General features: G+C 34.5%; 2 protein-coding genes across 4 annotated transcripts in view; one reads left to right on the top strand and one right to left on the bottom strand.

Annotated features, from left to right (window-relative positions):
• The window catches only part of glsa (glutaminase a), a 25,502-nt gene extending 22,439 nt beyond the window's left edge, over positions 1-3,063 (top strand). For all 3 annotated transcript variants that reach the window (XM_067415722.1, XM_067415719.1, XM_067415724.1), the window contains one exon: positions 615-3,063. In XM_067415722.1, the coding sequence (XP_067271823.1) occupies positions 615-768 (154 nt within the window). In that variant the 3' untranslated portion in view covers positions 769-3,063. The remainder of the gene's footprint in view (positions 1-614) is intronic.
• On the bottom strand, positions 2,401-23,757 carry stat1a (signal transducer and activator of transcription 1a). Its single transcript, XM_067415718.1, has 25 exons — positions 23,552-23,757; positions 22,270-22,414; positions 19,480-19,630; positions 19,245-19,340; positions 18,737-18,826; positions 18,285-18,363; positions 16,597-16,688; positions 16,359-16,510; positions 15,122-15,280; positions 14,478-14,570; positions 14,324-14,383; positions 14,206-14,229; positions 13,807-13,894; positions 13,659-13,700; positions 9,968-10,051; positions 9,774-9,872; positions 7,470-7,605; positions 7,327-7,382; positions 7,122-7,213; positions 6,594-6,733; positions 6,226-6,414; positions 5,777-5,852; positions 4,461-4,533; positions 4,343-4,366; positions 2,401-4,230 (listed from the first exon to the last, which is right to left on the bottom strand). Exons 2-25 carry the CDS (start codon positions 22,395-22,397, stop codon positions 4,207-4,209), a joined length of 2,247 nt encoding a protein of 748 aa, XP_067271819.1. The 5' UTR covers positions 22,398-22,414; positions 23,552-23,757; the 3' UTR covers positions 2,401-4,206.

Below are 23,757 nucleotides of genomic sequence, written 5' to 3'. Positions count from 1 at the left end.
AGAAATGTGTCAGAATACACAGTGCATCACAGTTTGTTGCATATGGGGCTACATAGCCGCAGACAAGTCAGGGTGCCCATGCTGACCCCTGTCCACCGCCTAATCTAAATCCAATCGAGCATCTGTGTCGAGCAACAGTCCATGCCTCGACGGGCCAGGGCTATTTTGGCAGCAAAATGAGGACCAACACAATATTAGGAAGGTAGTCATAATGTAATGACTGATGAAATTTAAGCATTATTAGTTTATGGCTGAACAAAGTATATTTAAATTGATATATCGGTTCATAAAATATTTTACCTGGTTTATAAAAATGAATAAAAATTGTGTTCACAAAAATCCATTTACAATGGAAATTAACGGAGCAAGCGCACTGGAGGGAGCGAAGCCTTTGAGTTTAGTGAAACCTTGTATTTTAAATGACATAAATGTAGTTTAAAAATATTTTTTATCTGTTGAGTTTAATTTAATGTCATAAATTGTTTCTTTTAAATGTTTGTGCTGACTTCCATATTAGTTGTTTTGTTTAAATCAGAATGACTTTGCAGCAACCAACAGCACACAACAAATGCTGTTCCTTTAAACTTTATTAAAGGAAGGTTTGATCTGTACAGGTGGGGCAACACTCCCATGGACGAGGCTATTCATTTTGGCCATCATGATGTGGTAACAATCCTGCAGGACTATCACAACACCTACAGCCCCAAAGAGAGCACTGCCGACAGCGAAAAAGAGACCGCCGAGAAGAATCTGGACGGCCTGCTGTAGAGACAGTGTGTTGCGTTAAAACACTTCAGCTTTTCCCCAGTGAGTCTGTGTGTCTGAGGTACGCATTTAAGAAGAAAACATACAAAACGCCCCAAAAAAAAGTGTTCATCCCTTTTACCGTTTTTGTGGTGTTAGTTTGTGTGTGTAAGCACTGTTAACATGGTAATTTTTTTTAACGTACACTCAGAGGAATGTAGCGTCATAAAGGTCTTATTTAGCTGTATCTCTACGGAAACATACAATATAAATTTCATATACTCAAAACAAGTATATATAAAAAAAAGTGTATATGTACGTTAATTTACTGTCTGAGAACCTTCATAGATGATGTCAAATAGATATTTAAGAAAAGCAGCTTGACTGGAAAGGGTAGCTTTGGGTGGAATGTTATTTAGATTTATTTTTATATTTATACCTTTTCATTTTTCTTTATCCTTTACTTTAGTCTTAACTTGGTTATAAATCCACATAAAGAACAGTATTAGTTCTTTATACCTTTTTAATTGTGTAATATGTTCCAAATATGACACTTGTTCTTTGATTGTCAAAAATATTTGCACTTTTTTTTAAATTATATCTATTTATTTATTTTTTTTAAATATTTCTCAAATGAAATTAAAGTAACACTTAGTAGGTTGTTTTTTTTCTTTTTCTAAGTTATATGATTTGTTAACATTAATACTGATCAAAGGTTTGGAAACATGACTATTTTTAATAGTAGTGACTATTTTTAAGTCTGCATTTATTTGATCAAAAACACAGAAAAAAATGTATATTGTGAAATAAAAATAAATACAAAATTAAAATAAACTTTTTCTATACTTTAAAATATAATTTATTTGTGATGCAAAGCTGAATTTACATCAGCCGTTACTTCAGTCTTCAGTGTCACATGATCCTTCAGAAATAATTTTAATATGCCGATATATTATCAATGTTGGAAACCGATGTGCTGCTTAATATTTTGTTTTAACCCTGTATTATCTTTTTAAGAATTCTTTGATGAATAAAGGTATTTATTTAAAATAGAAATCTTTTGTAACAATATACACTAGCGTTCAAAAGTTTGGGATCAGTAATTTATTTATTTAGGTTTTTAAAATGTAATAATTTTATTTAGCAAGGATCAAGGACTGATAAAAAGTGACAGTAAAGATTTAACTGCCTGTAAAGATTTATATTGTTAGAAATGTTTTATTCATCAAAGAATTTATTAACATTAAAAATAGTAATGTTTCCAAACTTTGTGGTATGAAACGCATACAATGAACAATAACCAAGATTAATAAATACCTTACCTATATATAACTAATGCTAACAAATTACCTAAATTACTTTAAAGCACTAGAGGACCATATTTAGTACCTGCCTGTTCATTGTACTATGGGAATTTCCTGCATTTTCTAAAACTATATAATCTAAAAAAAATAAAAATTAAATACTTAAGTGTACTGGAAGTCACCAAATGGATAATTCTTTGGAAAAGTTTTACAAATGACTGGGAGGTCGCAATGTTCTGCAAAACTCCATGATGTGGAATCGGATTTTGTCTTGGCAATTGGACAATCTGCAAGGAAATTGCTTTGTAATTTTGTTTAGTTATCATAGGAAAAAAAGAAACAAGCAAAAATGTCATATTTTCTGTTTTATTCTCAGTACATGAAGTGACAAGGTTCAAAGTTGAAAAAATGACACCGGTATTGAAAATGAAAACACGGTATTGAAAATGAAAACACCAGTTGTGTAACTGAGAATCTCTTAGAAACAGTAGGTTACGTGTCTACAAGCACATGTTGTAAGCGAACAAGCACACTGATTGTTTTAATGTACAGTTTGGACGGCGAAGAGGCGCGCGTATACTTGAAAAACCTCAACTATGTGAATATTTTCTAGTGGGACGCTTGTTGAAGTGTTGTAAATGTGTTTTGTAGCGTGCGTGCGTGCGTGTAACATGCTTAACTGGGAAATGTTATTTATTGAAGAAAAAAACGGAAGTAACACGGCCAAAAGAACCGTAAAAAAAGTTTATTGTATCTAAATTTGTTCAGTTCCATGTGTCGCACTTTAGTTGCTTTGTGTCATTTCTTTTTGCGGACAGAGAAACCTGTTACGTTTTTTTTTTTTCAGCGTTTATTTTCTGCTGTGAATGTAATGCATTTTTGTGTTGTGAAAATTCCTTTTACTTTGATTTTATTTAATTGCTCAATGATGTAGATGTTCTAGATTTGTTCGAATTTAACGTCGAAGCTGATGAATATATTAAACAATAAAAACAATAAAGACATTGAACACAGATTATAAAGGTTTTACAGTGTTTTTCAGACAATATTTCTTCTAGGTACTCTCGGCAATGTATTGTGGGGGTTTTCATATCGTTGATCTGTGTCAGAAGGTGCACATTTTGAAGGCATTACAAACAAAATGGATTTATAACAGTAATTTTCTATAAAGCCAGTGCAAAAAAAGAAACAACTAAATAAAATACATAAAGAGGACATAATACTAATACCACCAGCGAGGTTAAGGAAAATTCAATAAAACAGATTTTTTTTTGCACAATATACAGAAACAGTTTAAAAAGTAAACCCCTAACAGGTTAAAAGGTTTAATCAAAACCTAAATTCCTGCATTTCAAAAACAATTCCAGGTCTGGTTTTACCCAAAATCTAATAGAATAAACTTTAGAAATTATATTTTCCTTGAAGAAAAGGAAGCCAATTTTAGGACCATGTGTTTTATTTATTGCATTATGAATTTTTCATGACAGTTCAGCACATTCCCCCTCCTATTCAGTGTTTATTTATTTAATTTTTTTCATAACTGTAATGCACTAATTCCAGTAAAGCAGTATTACAGTGATAAAAATGAATGAAGTACAATTTTTTTAATTGTATTTAAATCAGCATAAATTAAAGGTAGTACCAAAAAAACTGTGATCCAAATGTTTTTTAAATTTAAAAATGTTTTGCAGCAAAGCAATGAAATAAATGATTTATAGAGAATTGTGGATTCAAATGTGCTAAACTGTTAAAAAAAGTCCTAAAAATAGGTTTCATTTTCTTTGTTGAAAATATAGATTTAACAGCTTTTGTGAAATTCATCTTTGTTGCTTTCTCGTTCACTCATTCATACTTGGCATATTATAAAATGAAGTGCTATACTAAATGAAGTGCTATTAGTACACAACTTCCCAGCCTTAAAAGTTGCTTTATTCCTAGACTAAGTGCTGAGGTAACAGTAGCGTTACTCTGAGGGTTAATTCGATCTGTTTAGTTGTCTTTTAGTTATACATGACAGTTTACAGTGTTTTTCGAATAATTTCCTCAATACCAAACCCAAAGGCTACACCGCAGACGAATGGTTCCTCTTTCATTTGCGCTCCTAAAAACACAGTGATGGAAACATTTCTACTTTTTTCTGAGTTATCTTTCAGGTGACTTAAGAGAGACGGAAGTCTGACGGCTGCGATAAAACACAAAAAAAGCATTATCAGCATCTCACTGTTGGCAGTGCACAATTTTTTACATTTCAATAAAATTGATGATATGCATAAAAAGGAATAGTAGTTCTCTACCTCCAGTCGGATATCGTATCGGTTCTTGAATAAAGAGAAATGGAGAGGAGAATTGCAGTTAATATTAAACTATTGCTTTAAATGGTTTTGTAAATATATAGATTATCATTTTACATACCACTTCCAGCTCCAACTGGTCGTAAACCTCAGGTGACATTGGCATGAGCGTGTCATTATATTCTTGTGGTTTCCTAAATCGCGAATATTAAAAAAGCCTTTATTTTTGCAATCCCATTTGGTGGCTCAGAAATATGGACATTTGTTTCCACCATGGAATAAACGATAAAGGCACTTTGTATCTCACAATTATGACTTTTTTGTCACAGCTGTGTGATTTCTAACTTATATTTCTGAGGAAAAGAGTCAGAATAGCGAGATGTAAAGTGAGAATTGTGGTATATAAATTTGCCGTTGCAAGTAAAATATCAGAATTGCAAGTCATAACGTCCGAGTTGCGAGAATTGCGAGTAATAAACTCGAAATTGCAAATTAATTATGAAATATAAACTTGCAATTGTAAGTAAAAAGTAAGAATTTCAAGTTACAAATATGAACTTGCAAGAAAAAGTCTGAAGTGCAAGATTAAAAAAAGTCAGAATTGTAAAATATGAATTTCCAATTGCAAGTCAAAATTAAGAACTGAGTTACAAACATGAAATTCAAAAAAAAGTTAAGAACTGTGAGTTATAAACTCGAAATTGCGATTTAAAGTCTGAATTACGAGATATTGTGAGTTATAAAATCTGAGTTGGAGACATAAACTGGCAATTGTGAGTAAAAAGTATGAATTGTGAGTTACAAATGTGAAATTGCAAGAAAGTCAAAATTGCAAGTTATAAAGTCAAACCTGTTATAGTAAAAAAGAATTAGAAGTTACAAACATGAAATTAAAAAGAGTGAATTGCGAGTTATAAAGACAGAATTGTGAAATTATACGTTTGCAATTGCAAGTAAAAAGTAAGAATTGCGAGTTACAAATGTGAAATTGCAAGAAATTCACAATTGTGAGCTATAAAGTTATGAGATGTTATAAAGTCCAAATTGCAGGATACAAAATTGCATTTGAGAGTAAAAAGAAAGAAACAAACAAATGTGAAATTGCAAGAAGTAGTCAGAATTACAAATAATAAAGTCTGAATTGTGAGATATAAAAAAGTCAAAATTGAGTTCTAAACTTGAAATTGCGAGTTATGAAGTCTGAATTGCGAAATACAAACTCCAAATTCAGAGAAAAAAGATTTACGAGTTATAATATAGTATGAATTGCAAGATATACAATAAGCTCTAAATTGCAAGAGAAAATAGTCACAATTACCATTTGTTTTTTTTATTTTGTGGTGGAAACAAACATCCGTACAGAAATGACACGCTTCTAAAATGAATCTTTCACTGACTGGGGGATTGTGGGAGTTATTGCTTTTAACACTGACTCACATTTCAGAGATGGAAATGAGAGTGGTGCTGATGTATCCCTCGTCTGACTTCTTGTCGACATCCATTGGTTCTTGCTCTGAAGAAACAAAAGAAAGCAAGAATTTATAATAATATTATTTGCAATAAGGTTCATTAGTTAACATGAACTATTAATGAACTGCATTTTGTTAATGTTCATTTCAACATTTACTAATACTTTTATTAAAATCTTGTTAACATTAGTTAATACACTGTGTGAACTAACATGAACAAACCATGAACAGCTGTATTTTTATGAACTAACGTTAATAAAAAATAAACAAATACAGTAACAAATGTACTGCTGATGGTTAGTTCATGTGAGTTAATGTTTACTAATGAAACCTTATTGTAAAGTGTTACCGTTTTTTAAAATACATTTATTCATATTTAACAGGATTTTACATATAGTTCACAACTTTGTTTCTTACTCTCGGTAGGTTTGGAGTAGTATTTTTTGAAGGCGTCATCTTTGGGAATATTGGGATGAAGGAAGCGCAGAGGGTTTTCTGGGACGTTGTCGGCGGCCATCACGCGATAGTTCCGAATAATGTCGGGAAGTGAGACGGCGGAGAGTTCCTTCTTCGTGTAGGGCTCCACGGAGCGAATCTGCGGCTCTTCTAAACCAACACAAAGCCAAACACAGTTATGAACAATCCATTTGCTTAAGCCGATTTGATTTCAAGCAAAAAATAAGCAAACCCCACATCAAAATTGACGTGAAAATTGCTTTATTATATTTGCTTAAATTTAATCCTTCATTGTCCATCAGCATTTTCAGAATGGAGGAGCGTCTCACCGTTTGCGTCATGTTCGACCCAGCTGAACGTGATTGCTCCGTCGCGGTTGCTCTCACTGAAGCGCAAAAGAAACGTCCCGGGAGCTTTGTCATAGAGCAGAGCTTTAGTACGGTCCTTAGTCACAAACCCCATTATACACCTGTAAAAGGACAGTTGGACAGTTTATTCATATAAATGCATTTTTACACTAAGAAACTCATTGCTGGTATGCCACAGATTATGTCAGTCAGTTTACAAGGTAAATCAATACAAATTAATTTCTAGGTTAAATAAATAAATGAATTAATTATAATAAATTATTTAAATGATTTAGCTTTTATTTATTTCCAGTTAGTAATTTTAGTGATTCAAATTATACTTTCATGGGTTTTTTCCATGTTAACATTTCTAATTTAAGTTTAGTTTAAATTTTTCCATCTGATATTTATATTTTCGGTTTTCATTTGAACTACCTGCTGGTAGTCCACCATGTGATCAAGATGTTGATGCTAGAAGGACTTTTATAATCCAAACATCTTAATTCTTACCCATCATCCCACAGACTCAGCAGGTGTCTCTTTATAAGATCCAAAATGGCTTCAATCCACAACCAGAAGGTGAAGTTCTTTTCACTGCCAGACTACATCATGCACAAGACTCAGATCAAATCATGGGTAACACAACTAGGGATCAGTTCTGAAGGTTAGACCTAATGGCTAAATGAATCAGTAAAAATATCTAGTTTGGACCAACCTTACAGAATCTATTCCAAGGAATCTGAGCTTCAGTATCCATCACCGCTTTAGCACCTGCGGGACAAAGTTCACAAGCGTTTAATTCATCTGCTCCATCAGAAGCAGCCTTACTCAATGCAGTCAAGTAGCTCTCAGACTCACCAAGCAGTTTAGTTCCCAGCATGCTTAACTGTTCTTGATTTAGACCTCTTTTGGTGATGGAGGAGAACTGCCAGCTCAGCACTTCCGATAGATGCCCCCAAGTGGCTGAAGTAGGACTGACGAAGAATGAAAGGTTCTAGAGAAGAAAACAAGGTTTAAGGTAAGTCAGAACCTGTCCAAACACATCCAGGCATCTGTTTTGTGTTGGGCTCATTTATACTGTCGAAACAGTGTTGCGGACTTTGCTTTTATTTTTATAGTTCAATCTTTACATTTCATATATTTATATTTTTTGGGTATTTTAGTTTAACTTATTTTATTTCAGTTTATAATAATTAGTCATTTTTATTTTTATTTTTATTTATTTTCAGTTAGTAATTTTAGAGCTTCAACCGAAACTTATTCAGCAAGGCGATACTTTTTTAATTTTTTTTTTTTTTTTAGTAATTTTGGTTATGTGCTTTTGTCATTTGTACTAGTTTTTGTTCTTTTAAAAATATTTCTGTTTAGGTTTATTTAAAAAAAAAAAATAATAATAATAATTTTATTTGAATTTAAAAGGCAAACATTTCAACATTTTCTTTTACTTTAAGTCATATGAAATTTATATTTTCAATTTTCATTTCAGTTCAAGTTTTAGTAATTTTATGTGCTTTTGTTATTTTTTGTCATTATTTTAAAAATATATATATTTTTTTAAATGTAGTTTTTTATTTGTATTTTCAGTTAGTAATTTGAGTGCTTCAACTTTTTTTCAGTTATTTGCCAAGGGACTATTTAATTTTTTTTGTCTAAAGTGTTTTCATCTTATATTTAATTTTATAACTTAATTTATACAGAATATTGTATGAAAATGTAAATTTAAAAAGACATGCATAAGAATACATATGTTTAACAACACCCACGAGCAGAAATTAAGAAAAAAAGTGCCTGTTCTAAGCTACGCTCCAAAAACCCGCCTTTTCCCAGATAACGCGTCATATGACGCAACGACAGGCAAACATAGTCCACAGTACATGTGAGCTCATTTAAATTATGTCCGTCGGAAATACTAAGAGGTGAGTGGTATAACAGCCAACTAAGGTCGGAATTCCAGCTGTCCGGTTATGTTGTTAAGATATACGGCCCAAACGCTTGACATCTGCAGAAGCAGAACATGCGGACACCTAAAGTTAGGTCTAAAAGCAGTTACTGATTAAACATCAGCTAGCAATTTCTACAAAATTTTACGATAAACTATGTTGTGTAGAAATGCACAGAATGTCTATCCCTATCTGACCGTCACAGATGTAAGCTATAGCCTACATCCTACAATATTCATTTAAAATCTGGGATCTAAATTAATTATTTTAAGACACATATTGCTGGCATAGATGGTGACAATCTACATGGATGCTTGAAAAACAACAAAGTCGACAGCAATATTGATAAATATGATTTATTAAAGATACTGCAATGTGATAAACATGAAGACAACGTTAGCCACAATTAGCAATACCCTGCGGTCACTCACCAAGACACCTGCCACATTCTCAACCGATTCTCCTCACACCACAACTCTATCTCTCTACTCTGTCCATTTACCTTTCCCCTTAACTCTCCCTGACCCCCCTCTCGTCTAGGCGGCTCGTAATTATACGGCAATAGCCCATCGTAAGAGTTGACATTTATCCCAACTGCAATCTCTTCGCTGTCTGATACCATTACGAAGAGACAATGTTTACCGGCCGTTGCGTCACTTCCGATCAGAGCGTTTTTCACAACGGAAGTAATTTTACTCACAATTTCTTTTAAAAAACTGTTTTAATGCACATTAAAACGTTCATTCACAGTGATCTTCAACTTGAAAGATGGGCTTTAATATTTTTTTAATAATTTTGTGTGATTTTGTCAGTTTTATAAATTTTTGTTCTTTTTAAAATATTTCTTTTTAGGTTTCATTTATTTTATTTTAGTATTGGTTCCATTTAAAAAAAAAAATGTTTGTTTGTTTCAGTTATTTGCCAAGGTCATATATCTAATTTTTCATTAAGTTTAGTTTTTTTCTTATCATATGTTCATATTTTCATTTTATTTTTTTATGTAAGTTTCAGTAATTTAGTTTGAGCTTTTGTCAATATTAGTATTGGTTCCATTTTGGTTCAATTCATTTGATTTCAGTTTTATTTTGAAAAACTTAATTTTAGTGCTTCAATTTAAACCCGTTCATATTTCAAGGCAACATTTCTTACATTTTTCCATTATAATTTAGTTAAATGTGTACTAAATGTGTTATGTGCAACATTAGTGTTGAGAAGGACTTGCCTTTGGATCAGAGGTCAGCATGTTATACCACATGATGGAGGCCCATCCACTGGGTAGCTGACTGACGTTGGAGATCACGACTATGGGCAGAGATGTAGTCTGAAGATGGAGAGAGAGAGAGAAAGTTAATGATGATGATCATGATTTGGTGATGTTTATGTTTCGAACTCAGTTCTTCTGAAAGACCTTCTGACCTCAAAGTTCATGATCAGTCCAGACCAGCAAAGCTCAGCCTCAAAGGTGATGGAGTGAAGTTCCTCCGTGACGATCAGAGGGCCCTGCCGGGCATTCAAAACAGTTTAGCCAAAAACAACTCAAACTTGTTCAACCGGTTTGAATATGTATGAGTTCAAATGTAGTTAAAGGTGCCCTAGAATGAAAAATTGAATTAATCTTGCCATGGTGAAATAATAAGAGTTCAGTACATGGACATCACATCCTGTGAGTCTCAAACACCATTGCCTCCTACTTCTTATGTAAATATTGTGCATGAAAAACACCACGGAAAAATAAGTGCTCCTCAACATAAACCCAACCGTAACGCAAGCGTTGGGGATCATTTATATGCAAGCCCCCAACATTTGCATCTGTCCAAACATGTTCATTGTCAGGCAGAACTGACGGAGCCGAATCATCGGGACTGCAGGTAAATAAGCGTCATGCGAGGATAGCAAAAACGGCAGCTCTCATGGACACAAATGTCATGTTCCAGGATGTGCAGGAGACGTGAGGACTTTTCTACCCTTCCCACAGATAAAAATGTGAAGAGTCATGGTTGTTGTTTATTATAATCGGATACCGCAAAATTTTTATTCAAAATCGTTCGTTTGTTCGGCCCATTTCAAGCAAACTTCGCTCAGCGTCTTAAACTGAAGAAAGGGCCGACTATATTCCTGCAAGCAGTAAGTAGTGATTTAAACACTTATTGACTAGCTGTTTAAACAATTTCTGATTAAATTGAAAGTTTCTTAGAGAGACCGCATTGTCCAGATAACGCAAGATGCTTACAGTAACAATAGGAAACTCCAAGTACCATACAAAACTAAATAATGTGTCTAATGACAAACGCAGGGTATATACAGCAATCCTTAAGTTAAATTTACTACTTTTTAATACCTTTTTTACTACCTTTAGAATATTTTTTAAAACCATCACGACACTGAATTGCAAGTGTTAATCAGTGACCTTTCTATTATTTACGCAGATTTTGACATATAACATACAAAAAACAATATTTAGAATCGACACCAGGAGGAAATCTGTTATAAGTTATCATTCAGATATCATTAGTAAAATACATCTCAACATTCACAAAGGTTGGTGAAGGAGAAGCATTACTGCATTCACATTTGATTTCAATTAATAATTGGTAATGTAATATTTAGTGTTTTTTAAAACTATTTAGTGTTTTAAAATTATTAAAATTATTTTGTTTCCAAAAACAAAACCTGAGCCAAATATTACATTTCTGTAACTGTGATAAGTTGTTGAATTTAACAAAATACTAAAAACTAGTGCTGTCAATCGATTAAAAACTTTAACTAGATTAATCACACATTTTTTTTGTGATTATTTGCAATAAAAAAAATAAATGTTTTTGTACGTTTTTAATATATTTTTTAATATAATAATTTCACAGCTAATCGAAATTAATGTAGAAACAACATAACGACAGTATATTTTAAATACTTGCTTAAATGGCATCTTTTTATGAATGAAGGCCAGTATTACTGATATTAATACAGCTACTGAATTTATTTTAATTTTATTTTTTTACATTTATTATTAGGCTTCAAAAATATAACAGTTTTTAATTTAAGTAAACTTAAAACAATGCTAACATAAACCCATAATAAATGTCATGTTTATTCCTGCCCTTCCTGTCTTAACAGTTAGGAAATATACAGAAATGTAATAAAGTTATCAAAGTTATATGCAGTCTGCACTGCATAAACTATAAATTAAATAGTTATTTAGTCAAGATCAGCGAGTCCTTTTCTCTGTTCCTTTTGTTCTTTAACTTTACTGACAGGAAGCTTTATTGGCTGCTGTCCCTTTAAGAGCAGACAGACACGCGCCTCTCACTGTTTATATACTGTCTATGGATCGCGCCTCATTCTCTCACAACTCTTTTTGTTCATTTTAGACTTTATATAAATCATTTAAGATTGCTCTTATGAGGATAGTCGTTGAAGATTATGCCTTGAAGCAAGTCTAAAATAAAACGTAAGCCAGCCCCTTCTGTTGAGCGCGCAGTGCCCTGAGATGATGCCGAACGACCACTGAATATGACGTCAGCATCAAACATATGTTGAGCCGGAGACGAAAGATCTTTGATTATGTGCCCAGATATGCTAAAGCCCATATTTAAACGAACTAACGCGAACGCAGATAGAATTTCAATCAGACTACGACACCTGATAGTCTGAAAAAATAATACCTAATTTGGAAAAAAATAATACCTCTGAGACCATATTTAACACTTTTAATGGCCTTAAATTTGACAATTTTGATTTATCACTTTTTAATACTTTTTAAAACCCCGCGGACACCCTGCAAACGGTAATATTATTTTGTATTACAAAATACAACCGTAGATATGTTGCTTACAGATCGTTTACTCGATCCTTCTAGCAAACGTCACCTTTTCCACCATATAAGTTAAAACGACAGTCATTTGACACGGCTATTCATTTTGTAAAAAATATACATATTTATATTTTTGAGAACTGAAGTAGGCCTATGATGTTTTTGCATGCTTGTATTTCAGAGTACATCACAGTCACTGCGTGGCCTACATTGTGACTAACATTATATAAACATGTAATATCGTTGACAAAAAAGAGAAGTCTAAAATGTAGTTTAAAAAATAAAAACTTGAACAAAAACCACTGGTTTTGTCGGAGGGAAAGAAGAGCGTTCGTGCTTGCGTTTGCCAGATTTCGATCATTTAAATCCCCCAATCAGAGCTTTTCTGTGAAAAGAACACATATACTATACAGTGTTTTACCTAAACATATACAATCTGGCAACCATATGCACGCAAGCTCTCTCTCGCGCACAGATGATCTGATAACACCAATTTGTATAAGAAACGAGTAGAAATTCATGTCATTATTCACAGAAAACCTGTCCTCTGCTGTAGCTCTTAAAGGTGCCCTAGAATGAGTTGAAACAATATGTTAAATTGTTCTCTGATATCTACATAGAGGGTATGTGGCTTATATAAGGGCAAAAAATGTCCAGATAGTTTTACAGGTCCATTTACAACCCTATAAATTGCCCCTAGGATATAATGCTTTGTTTTTGCTTTATTTGGAAGAGTCATGAATATTAATGTTGAGCTTTGCTCTGATTGGTTTATTTCAGCAGCTCCCAGCACACAGAAGTTCAGTTGTTCAGCGAAGCGGCTCGTGAGTCCTGCATTTTAGCCATCTCCATTTGAGATGTTCTGCTTAAAGTGTCATTCGGTCAGTCTGTGTTCTGTCAGGACGGTCAGGACTCACGAGCCGCTTCGCTGAGCAACTAAACTGCTGTGTGCTGTGTGAGCTGAGCTGCTGAAATAAGCCAATCAGAGCAGAGCTCAAGTGACAGTAAGAGCTACAGCAGAGGAAATGTTTTCTGTGAATAATGACATGAATTTCTGCTCGCTTTTCTTATCCTGCTTGTTCTACAGAATAAGAAAAGTCATACAGCTTTGGAATTAGGGTAAATGAAAATACACACAGAAAAGTATTTTGGACAATCCTAAGCAATTAATGCAATCAATTGTGTGCAATCAATGTTTGGTCAGTAATTTATAAGAATTGAATTACTTTTATTTAGAGAGGGCTCATTAAATTGACCAAAAGTGACAGTAAAGATATTTAGAATCCCAACCCTCACCTCACTAGTTCTGTTTCCGGTAACTTTCTTCTCTTTCAGTTGCTGTGAAGTAAAATGATTATTGTTACTACAACATTTTTGACTGAATTATACTTTTTAAACTGGAGCTACAGTATAATTTGCCGTTAAGTTTTTCTTTTCGCTTTACCAGATGACGGAATTCTGCAGCCATTCCATTGGATTCCTCCATGTTCATCACCTTCATGGCCGTTCCCAAGATGTTAAACATACGAAACCTAAAACAGGAGCATTACTAAGCAAGCGGAATAATATTAAAGGGACAGTTGCTTTCTTCTGCTGAGAAGTGGTGACCAAACAGTTGGGCAGCACCTGTTGACTTCCACAGTGTTTTCTTCCTACTATGGAGGTTAACGGGTGCAGTCAACTTGTCGGTTACCGACATTCTTTAAAATATCATCTTTTGTGTATAACAGAAGAAAGAAACTAATAGAGGATAAGAACAGCGTGAGAGTGAGTAAATGATGACAGTTGCTTTAATGTGGTATGCAAAGGAAAGAAAGAAATCAGGAAATTTTGTATGACACACCCTTTCCGTTTTTCGACAATAGCCCTGGAAGGCAAAAAGAGATTCATTAGGGTGTGAATCATTAGCAACGCAAGTATAAACTATATTCTATTAAACATGTATGCTATCAAACACTTACTTATCAAAATGCACTTTCACACGAACAGTGTGGTTAAATTCCTGAAGTTTTATGAGCAGCCTGGAGCACAAAAAAAATGCGATTCATCAACTGAAAATGATCTGGCTTCTACTTCCAGAGAAGTGTGAATCATCTGCCATGTGTTTAAAGTTACCGTAATTTGAGAGTGAACAGAACACCCGTCTTCAGCACCAAAGGTCTTTGCAGTTGGGTCGGCATGCATGGCTGCCTCTCGACTACCAACGAGCTGAAAATAAGTGAAGCAAAAATATTTCATGTCAGTGACTCCTTTCATCAGATTTCAGCAGTGTTATAAAGACCCCTGATATACTTCAAGCGAAATCGGAAGAAAAACATACAAAAAATATTTGTGGTAGCTCATTACACGTCTAAAAACAAGCGCCGTTTAGCTGCACATCTCCTCAGAATAACCCACAGACCAATCCGCTTGCATTTTGACATCATAGTTGATGACGTTTTGTTTTGTTTTCTTGTACTTTAAGCGAAATCTAAGAAAGAACTGGTGTGACGTAATTTTGAACAAAATCAGGCCAAAATGAAGTTTGTTCGGAGTTCAATTCTAGAAAAGTTTGCTCCAGCTGGTAAACACCTTCGAACTACCATTTGTCTATGACTGTGTAATAAGTGGGTGTGGCTCTTAGGCTCCGCCTTCTTTTACATGGAAATCTCTGGTTCGTTCAATCACACTGTAAGGTGTTTCAAACGTCACCCCAGCAAAGAACAAAAAAGTACTTCGCTGTGAGTATATCGGGGCCTTAAGCAAAGAAGGACTCTTACTTTGTGATGAGATTTTTGAGGTTTAACATGATCTTGTCCTCCAGATTGCTTTTGCTGAGGGTAATGGGATCAGTATCATATGTGAACTTCTGCTCCAGCTCTAGAAGTTTCTTGCGCTGCTGGTTTAGCTGAAGCAAAGATTCTGCGAGAGAGGTAAACCTGGGGGGGAAAAACAGAACTCAGTAACATATGACTTAAGTTTCAACAAAATAATGGCACCCAGTTTAAGGCACCACCACATAAAGGTCCATTGAAAAGAGTTGTGAAATTATCAATATTTAGAGGTGCTCTAGGGGCGGTGTTTCACAAAAGATAATGTCAAGGTGCGCACACGATCGTTTCCTGGGCCTGATGTCGATAAAAGTTTTTCTTTTACTAACAAGGAACTTTTCATTTCTGAAACTTACAGGATATTCTTATATTACCATGACCTTGTATATATCAAAGACTCAAGGGAAAGTTGATTTCTCAATTCATCACCCCTTTAATAATCCGTTGCAAACTCTGTCAGGAAATCCTTTGCTCTAAAGGATTTTGTCTGCGAAAATTCGCCATACTACAGTTAAATGTAACCACACCTTTATTGCAATTCGTAATCAGCAGTACACAAAATGTGTAAAAATATGTATTTGTACAATCAAAATCCGAAATTATGATTGATACTACAAATTCACTTCCAGCATTATTTGACACCCCTGAAACTACATGAGTTGGTTATGTTGTGGTTGTTGGTGGTGTTAATGTGCTCTTGTAAATATGATCATCAAATTTTTCCAGCTTCGCCCACAGAGAAATTTCATTGGTCCACAATCTCTTTCCACATACCTGCATATTATAAACATCAATTTTGTTGCTTCATGCGGCATTAAAGTTGATGATGGTTATCTTTCTTATTAGCACAAATTAAAAATTAAAGTATTTTATCTCACAAACTAATCTGCATATTTTTTATCATGTGATTCTTGATCATCAGTTTGCATGGAAAGTAGGTTTAATATTCATAGTTTAGTACATTGCGCTTTTCCTCTACTTGCGCTTCTCCAGACCAATCATTTGTAAGCTTGCAACTTGACATCATAGTTGATGACTTTCTTTTTTTTCTACTTTATTTTTGCAAAAATCTTTTTTAATTTCACATAGGCTATTTTAGAACAACAAAACTATATATATTGCTAGTATTGCTACTCCATATGGATATAAAGGAAATATGAATTAATTTGTGGTTTGCGTTTGTTACCAGTTTTGCAGCTGGTCCAGGCAGACATTACTCAGCCCACCGATGCAAGCCATCTGTTGTCGGCGCCTCCATTCAGCCAGTTCTGTTGAGATCAGCTCAAAGATCACCGGATCCATAAGGTTCAACACTTCTGACATCTGACTAATCACATTCTACATGGGCACAAACACACACAGAGTTGAACACAATGGCTTCTCTTCACTAAGCAAAGTGAAGGCACTGGATCTGCAGTTCTCACCCTTCTTGTTTCATGGAGCTTCATGAACATGGCGCGGATGGTCAGTCTCTCCCGATTCAGGTCTTCCTTCGAAACGGTCCCGTTGAGTTCCTCTGTTAAACACATGTACAAGAAATACTCAGTTTCTGTACTTGTTGTAAAACAACTAATTCTGACTTAGGAGTTGGTCACCTTTATTATTGTTCATTGAATTTTTGAAATCGAAACAAGCAATATTGAGTTATATACTTATCGGGGGGAAAAACTAGTGACTGAAAGGGATAATTCATTAAAAAATGAAAATTTCGTCATAATTAACTCAACCTCATGTTCTAAACCTAAATGAGTTTCTTTCTTCTGTTGAACACAAAAGAAGATATTTTAAAAATTGTTGGTAACCAGACCAGTTTAGTAAATGGGTATCAACTGTCTGGTTACCAAAATTGTTTAAAGGTGTCATGAACTGGTTTTTGTGTGTGTGTGTGTGTGTGTGTGTGTGTGTGGGTGTGGGTGTGGGTGTGGGTGTGTATACACAGCTCTGGAAAAAAATAAGATTTCCAGAGCTGTATATATACTGATGTCTGAGGACAACTTATGCGTGGTTTGCGTGGTTTTTACATTCAAAAACATCATAATGAATAAGTAATAGGCTATTTTCTACACTGCTATTGAGGCTCTGTCCTGCAACGCCCCTATTTTATGGGCGTGCCGCACTGAAGACTTGGAAGTAAACTCCCATGGCTAGAATTGGATAAGCTTTGCATATTTAATGAGCTTTGGCTCCCCCGCCAGTACATGTGTGAATTGTTTAGAAAGCATGTGGGTAAACAGCAACTGGAAGGATTCGCCCACAGTTCTTGCAAAACATATTTATGAAACAAACAGAATGATTTATCTCTCATCCACACGCGATTGATTGGAATTATATTTTGTATATTACTCGCCCCGCCCAATCGGTGGATATAAGCGTTGACCATGCAACACACACATGCCAAGTACGTTGCAGACAGCATGATCAAAATTTTATTTTTCCTTCAAATATCAAGTCAAGAGAGTGAACAACGCATATCAAGAAAGGAATTTTATTTCACTACTTAGGATTGGTTTTGGTAGCCTGTCTGGAAAACACACAGCCCCGACAAATTGGGCTTTACGAGCCCTGGCTTGAGTCTCTTGTTTACAAATTAATCCGTGATCCGAAATGAAGGAACAGACGTGCAATATCTTCCCCACGTGAGCTAGATATTCATTCAAAATAAAGTTAATCTATGCATTTGTAATATTGGAAAACGAAGCAAGCTTATGTGGCATGTTTATTGCTTAGAAGTTCGATCTGGTTTAGCTTGATTTAGGCCTGTCATGTCAGGCACGAGTCGGTGGGCGGGGTTACAGAATCAGGCGTTGTTCATCTTATGTTGAGGTGGCGTTTCAGCACACGATGACATTGAGGGTCGACATATTCTGAGATCTGAGAAGCTTTTCTTTGACTAACAATTCATCACCCCTTTAAAATAACTTCTTTTGTGTTCAGCAGAAGAAAGAAACTCGTGCAGGTTTGGAACAACATGTAGGCCAAGCGATCGCAACAAATGACCAAGTGGTGGCAGATAAATATTAAACAGCAGAGGGTCCAAGACGGAGCCCTGGGGAACACCAGTGAAAACAAAGCTAATCACAGAATTAAAGAAAGCATTTCTTAATCCTGTTACCTCTGCTTTGAAGAGTTTTGCTCTTGAAGTCGTATTCGTCTTGCAGGTCTTCCAGATTTTTGATGATCTGCTCTGTGTCCTAATCGGAAATAGAAGAAAAAGATGTCTCACACGACTTGCCTAGGAGAATTAAATGTGTTGGTAACACTTTATTTCAATGGTACACTTTAGACATTCTTTGCAACTATGTGTCAACTAACTCATTAGAGTAGTAGTAGTCTCCTTATTTTGATGCTCCCCCAAAAGACATTCTAAAAAAACTTTTGTCATCTTATTCTACTAATCAGAACCCCAACCTAACAGTCTACTAATACTATAATGAGAGTTAGTTGATATGTAGCTGCAAAGTTACGTGTAGTTGGAAGAATGTCTAAAGTGGACTATCTAAATAAAGTGCAACCAACATATTTTTTAGTTGCGATAAGTTTTGTTTGTGTGTGTATATATATCACCTGCACTTTATTCTTGATGTCTTTCACCCTTCCATCCATTTCTCGATGTTTCTCTACAATCATGTCGTTTTGGGTGCTGTCAGTTCGATTCTGCAGCAAAAAACGTTTTGGTTAAACTATACCTTTAATTATGGATAAAGAACTTCACACCTTCAAAGGAGATCTAAATGAGATCTAGATCAAGGAGATCTAAATTAACTTAAAATATATTTAAAATTTAAGGGATAGTTCACACAAAAATGTAAATTTTGTGATCAGAAGGTTGGTAACCAGACAGCACCCACTGACTTTTATAGTAGAGGGAAAAAATACTATGGAAGTCAATGGGTGCCTTTAACTTTCTGGTAACCAACATTCTTCAAAATATCTTCTGTAACAGAAGAAACTCATACAGGTTTGAAACAACTTAAGGGTGTGTAAATGATAACAACATTTTCATTTTTGGGTGAACTATCCTTTTAAGGTTTTGGTGATGGAGATCAGTGGTATTCATTTATTAATTACTGACCTCTGACATTTGGGCAGCGGCCAGAATCTTCCTTTCCTCGCTAAGGTTCCTACTGATGATCATAGCCATGGAAACAGGATTGTCTTGAAAGAGGTTCTGGAAAACAAGGTTCAAATGAACTCACAGACATTTGCATGTTGCAACTTGTTTTTCTGATCTGTTTATTGCCTCATGAGTCTCATCCGCGACAGCACACTAAAAGGAAATGGTCACGTAACCAGTTGCAGACAGTCACCTGCAAGTTCCTCTTGATCTTGCGTATGTTGTGCTGGTTCAGGAAGTCTTTCTCCATTGCAAAGCGGCTGTGTTGGTGATCTAACTGGGTCAAAAGATCATGAAACCTCACGGTGGCTAGAGACTCATTCTCCACGTTAGCAACATGGTCCCTTTGGGGAATAAAGAAAAGACAGGTTTGAATTCTATTTTAATACAATTCCTATATTTGTACCTATATAATCCCTCTTATATAAGAAAGTGTTTACAGTAAGATAATGACATTTTAAATAGTTACTTATAGTAGTATTTATCATTGCTACACTTTGTTCAGCAATAAAACTGCATTTAGTAATTGTTTATGTTAGAACTACACAATATTTAAAACTTACATTGCGATATTTTGTTTTTATGTGACTATTGCAGATGCACACATCGTGATATTGATGCTAAAATGATATATTGTGCAGCCCTACCCTGCATCCCACTGTGCATCTACCCTAAATATAATGTCACATTATTTAGGATGAATAGTATGCACATTGAGGCCCCGTCCACACGAAGCCAGCGCTTTCCCAATCCGATCTTTTTTTTCCCCCTCGTTTCAAGAAATATCTGCGTCCACACGATTACCGAAACTGACAAAATACGATGTAGTTTGCATGCCAGGCCAGTGTGTGGCGCTGTAATTCTCCCACAGAAATACACTAAAAACGGAGAAGAAGAGTTGTGGCTAGCAGGGGTATAGCAGTGGTCGGAGGTGAGGCAAAATCTCACAATAAAATAACGATAAATACATTTGCTACTTAACAGATGTGTTTTATTAATGCCTACACCCCAACCCAAAACATACCCTTACAATAATGCAGATACGGTCATTAAATGACGCCATATTGATGTGCGCATGGCCAGTGCCCGTAGTTGTATCCCTTCACTCTTCACCGTGCTGGACGTAGTGTGATGACATCACCGTTTCAGGAAATATACAGATTCGCTGTACACGCGAAAACGGAAGATTAGCGTTTTCAGATTTATCCGCTTTGAGTCACGGTTCCAGAAAATATCGGATTCATGCTTCTAATACGCCGAATCCGTGTGGATGAAACGCTGATACGGTACAAAATGTATACGTATACAGCTAAACGCGTCTCCGGGTGGACGGGGCCTGAGATGCAGGCCTACCCTGCGTCCCAATTCGCATACTATCCATACTAAATAGTATTCGAAAATAGAATTAGTATGTCCCAAGTCGTAGTATGTTGAAAAGAGTATTCCAAAGATACCCGGATGGTCTACTATTTCCGGTCCGAATTCGAAGTACGGATCGATGTGCACTCTCACGGCTGATATTACCCACTTATTTTGCATAGCGTGTGGTGAATTTTAGGGCGATCTATAAATATAGAATGGGTAAGGGCTTGTTTGTTTTAGTGATTTCAAATATGAACAAAGTTGATCACTTACTGCACCTTTAAGGTCAGGAATCGGACACTTTTCAATATTAAAATTTCGATTCACCTTATCGTTTCCTGTGTGCGCATTTTAATGTGATCTTCAACCATTCAAGCGCAAGATGACATGAAAGAGAACTAAAAGGCACAAAAAGTCAACTCTCAAATAGTGCACAGATACTGAATTGAGTTCTCTTTCTCATCTTCTTGCGCTTGAACAGACAAATGGACACAAAATTATCTCAAAATATCCTAGTAAATACAGTCGGTTGTGTCTGTAAACTGCTGACAAAGAAAATACATGTGTAACATTATAAAATGACAGCAGCCTAATAAACCTGTTGCCGACTGTGTCATTACTGATAATAAAAGAACAAAAGAAAATCACTCACTGATCTTGACTGAATAACTTTTGTAACTTTTAAATGGATTCATCAATATTTTATTTAGAAAAAGAAAACTATGTAGTTATTTTACATTTGTAATGTAAATGTATTACAGACTGTATACTAGTCTTTAATAATGTTTGAAATTTATATTAGTTATTCTAGTTTATTAGTTAGTTGTTCTTCAGGTTGCTTGTTTTTGTTCAGGGTATTCATCTGCGACTGTATCTTTTGCAAAAAGACAGAACAAATATGTCTGATATCTGAATGTTTGGCTTTTTAACCATATTGTAATCAAAACTGGGAATAGATAAGAGTCGTAACTGAACAATAATAAGTTGAAGTTTTTCTGGAAAATGTCATATCTTAGGTAAGATCATCTGGAGATTATATAATGAATATAATGTGATTCTCAACATGGAGCCTTTATGTACAGGTTTTGAAAATGTAACTTTCTTTTTTCTCTCTTTACCTCTGAGGTGTACAAAATTGACCCTTTGAAAATATTTATGCATCTTTCAAAATATTCATATAATTAATATTTTAATATGAATATTTCTATCATCATTCTAATTTATAGTAACATTTTATTTACCTTTAAATATATTTATGCACATTTAAAATATTTTTAAATGTTTATATTTTAATTAATATTACAATTTTAATATATTTATATATATATTAAATATATATATCATCTTTAATGTTTACATGCTATTTTTATTAATGTTCTTAACTTTATTATTATTATTAATAATACTTGATTACCTTTTAAATGTACAATTAAACGTTTTTTATTTTATTTTTAATATTAATATTTAATAAGTAAATACTAACTTGCACAAAAAGTATTATAAAGACGCTGTTGAAAATTAACAGGTTGCATACTTAAGTTTAGCATCATTATACTTGCAAGAGATTGTGGTTGTGTGTTTGATATGGTTATAAAGAAGGCATAAAATCATTCATCCGCACCAGTCGTGGCTTTCTATCCAGCTGCTGAGGTACTGCCGGATGGCCATTGGGAAGTTATCATCGTACAGCTGGTCAACCTGTTCCAAAAACTTTGAATCCAGTTGTTGAAGCTCCAACCACTGACTCATTTCTGCGACTCTGTGGGCTGAGAGGTGGAATAAATTAAGACATACCAACTGACATACCAACTGAGCAAAGCTCTTCTTTGCAAATCGAGGAGATTTATATCTCAGTTTAGGCATGAGATTGAGGTTTTTGTGTGGTGTGTTTCTAACGTAGTAGCTACTAACAAATTTTCCAAAACATTTTGCAAAAACGATGTGTAAAAATAAAGTAGCATTTTATATTATTATTAGTATTAGTAGTAGTAGTAGTAGTAGTAGTAATAAAAAATATAAATGTTTTCTTGAAGAAAAGCAAAGATTGGATTTAGTCTGTACTGATTGTATGTGTTTAGTGAGCTCTAAGACAGAAAAATATGTAAAGCATTTTATTTTTATATTATTACAATGTTTTCAAAGTTTCAGTCTATAGTGGGCATAATTAAAAAAATAGTACAATAAGAATGACATTAGTTAGTATATGTATGCTTTTTTATAACAAATAATAATATGGTTTTAATCTTTAACACTTATGTTAATTCTAACAGAAAATATTGGTGTCCAAGTAACTGAACATTAGCGATGTCAATTAAATTAGTAATATATTTGTTTTTAATTATTAAGAGCACGTGTGTGTAGGGTAGGGTTTGACTGAATTGTTTATTATTGTATAAATAAGTTTTAGAGGCTTTATATAAATACAATAGACGTCCATGGTGTGTCCCCATTCAGATAGCTTTGGTAAACATGTGGGGGGGGGGGGGGGGGTGAGTGTGCATGAGTGTGTTTTTTTGTTGTTGTTGTTTTTTATGCTTTAACAAATGTTATCCTTTGGTGTGAATTAGAATCAATCCACAATAAAAATAGTACTGACAGTTATCGAAAGATGTTATCATTATTTTAAGCATAACAGAACAGCATGAACACATGATATTGACTGCATTAGACCACATGCAACGTTAACTGTAAATTGTTTTTGTAAGTGTTTTTTAAACGCTTTTAAGTGTTTGTCCATGGTAAAATCCTCAAATAGCACGTGAAATCTTTAGACTACATAGGCTATATTCTTTATGATGATAATATCACGCATTAATCAAACGTGAGATCAAACTTCCTGTAATTTGTCAAGCAGAAAAAAATATGCTGAACGCGGAAATTAAAGTTAATGTTTTGTTACTCACCCCCAAATGTTATCCAAATACACGTACAGTCAAAATGCGCAGATATGTGTTTAATATGTCGTCGTCTTCAGCAGCAGAAAAATGCGGAAGAACAGGCAAGTTCCCTGTTATTGTCGATTTGTTATTGCATTTCCAGTAGTCTTTCATGTAGATGTCGGACTTCTTCCTCGCGAGCAGCACGGCACGCGTGTGTGTGTTTGAGTGAA

The sequence above is a fragment of the Pseudorasbora parva genome, chromosome 14, assembly GCF_024679245.1.
Source record: "Pseudorasbora parva isolate DD20220531a chromosome 14, ASM2467924v1, whole genome shotgun sequence".
Lineage (NCBI taxonomy): Eukaryota > Metazoa > Chordata > Actinopteri > Cypriniformes > Gobionidae > Pseudorasbora > Pseudorasbora parva.
This window is presented reverse-complemented; position numbering and strand designations above follow the sequence as displayed.

What these genes read in the sequence shown, in the direction of transcription:
- stat1a (XM_067415718.1), bottom strand. Translation starts at nt 22,397, where the DNA reads ATGAGTCAGTGGTTGGAGCTTCAACAACTGGATTCAAAGTTTTTGGAA. An exon ending in ATTGTCGAAAAACGGAAAGG is followed by an intron (nt 13,895 to 14,205) that starts GTGTGTCATACA and finishes CTCCTGTTTTAG; the next exon opens with GTTTCGTATGTTTAACATCT. An exon ending in CTTGGAATAGATTCTGTAAG is followed by an intron (nt 7,214 to 7,326) that starts GTTGGTCCAAAC and finishes TGCATGATGTAG; the next exon opens with TCTGGCAGTGAAAAGAACTT.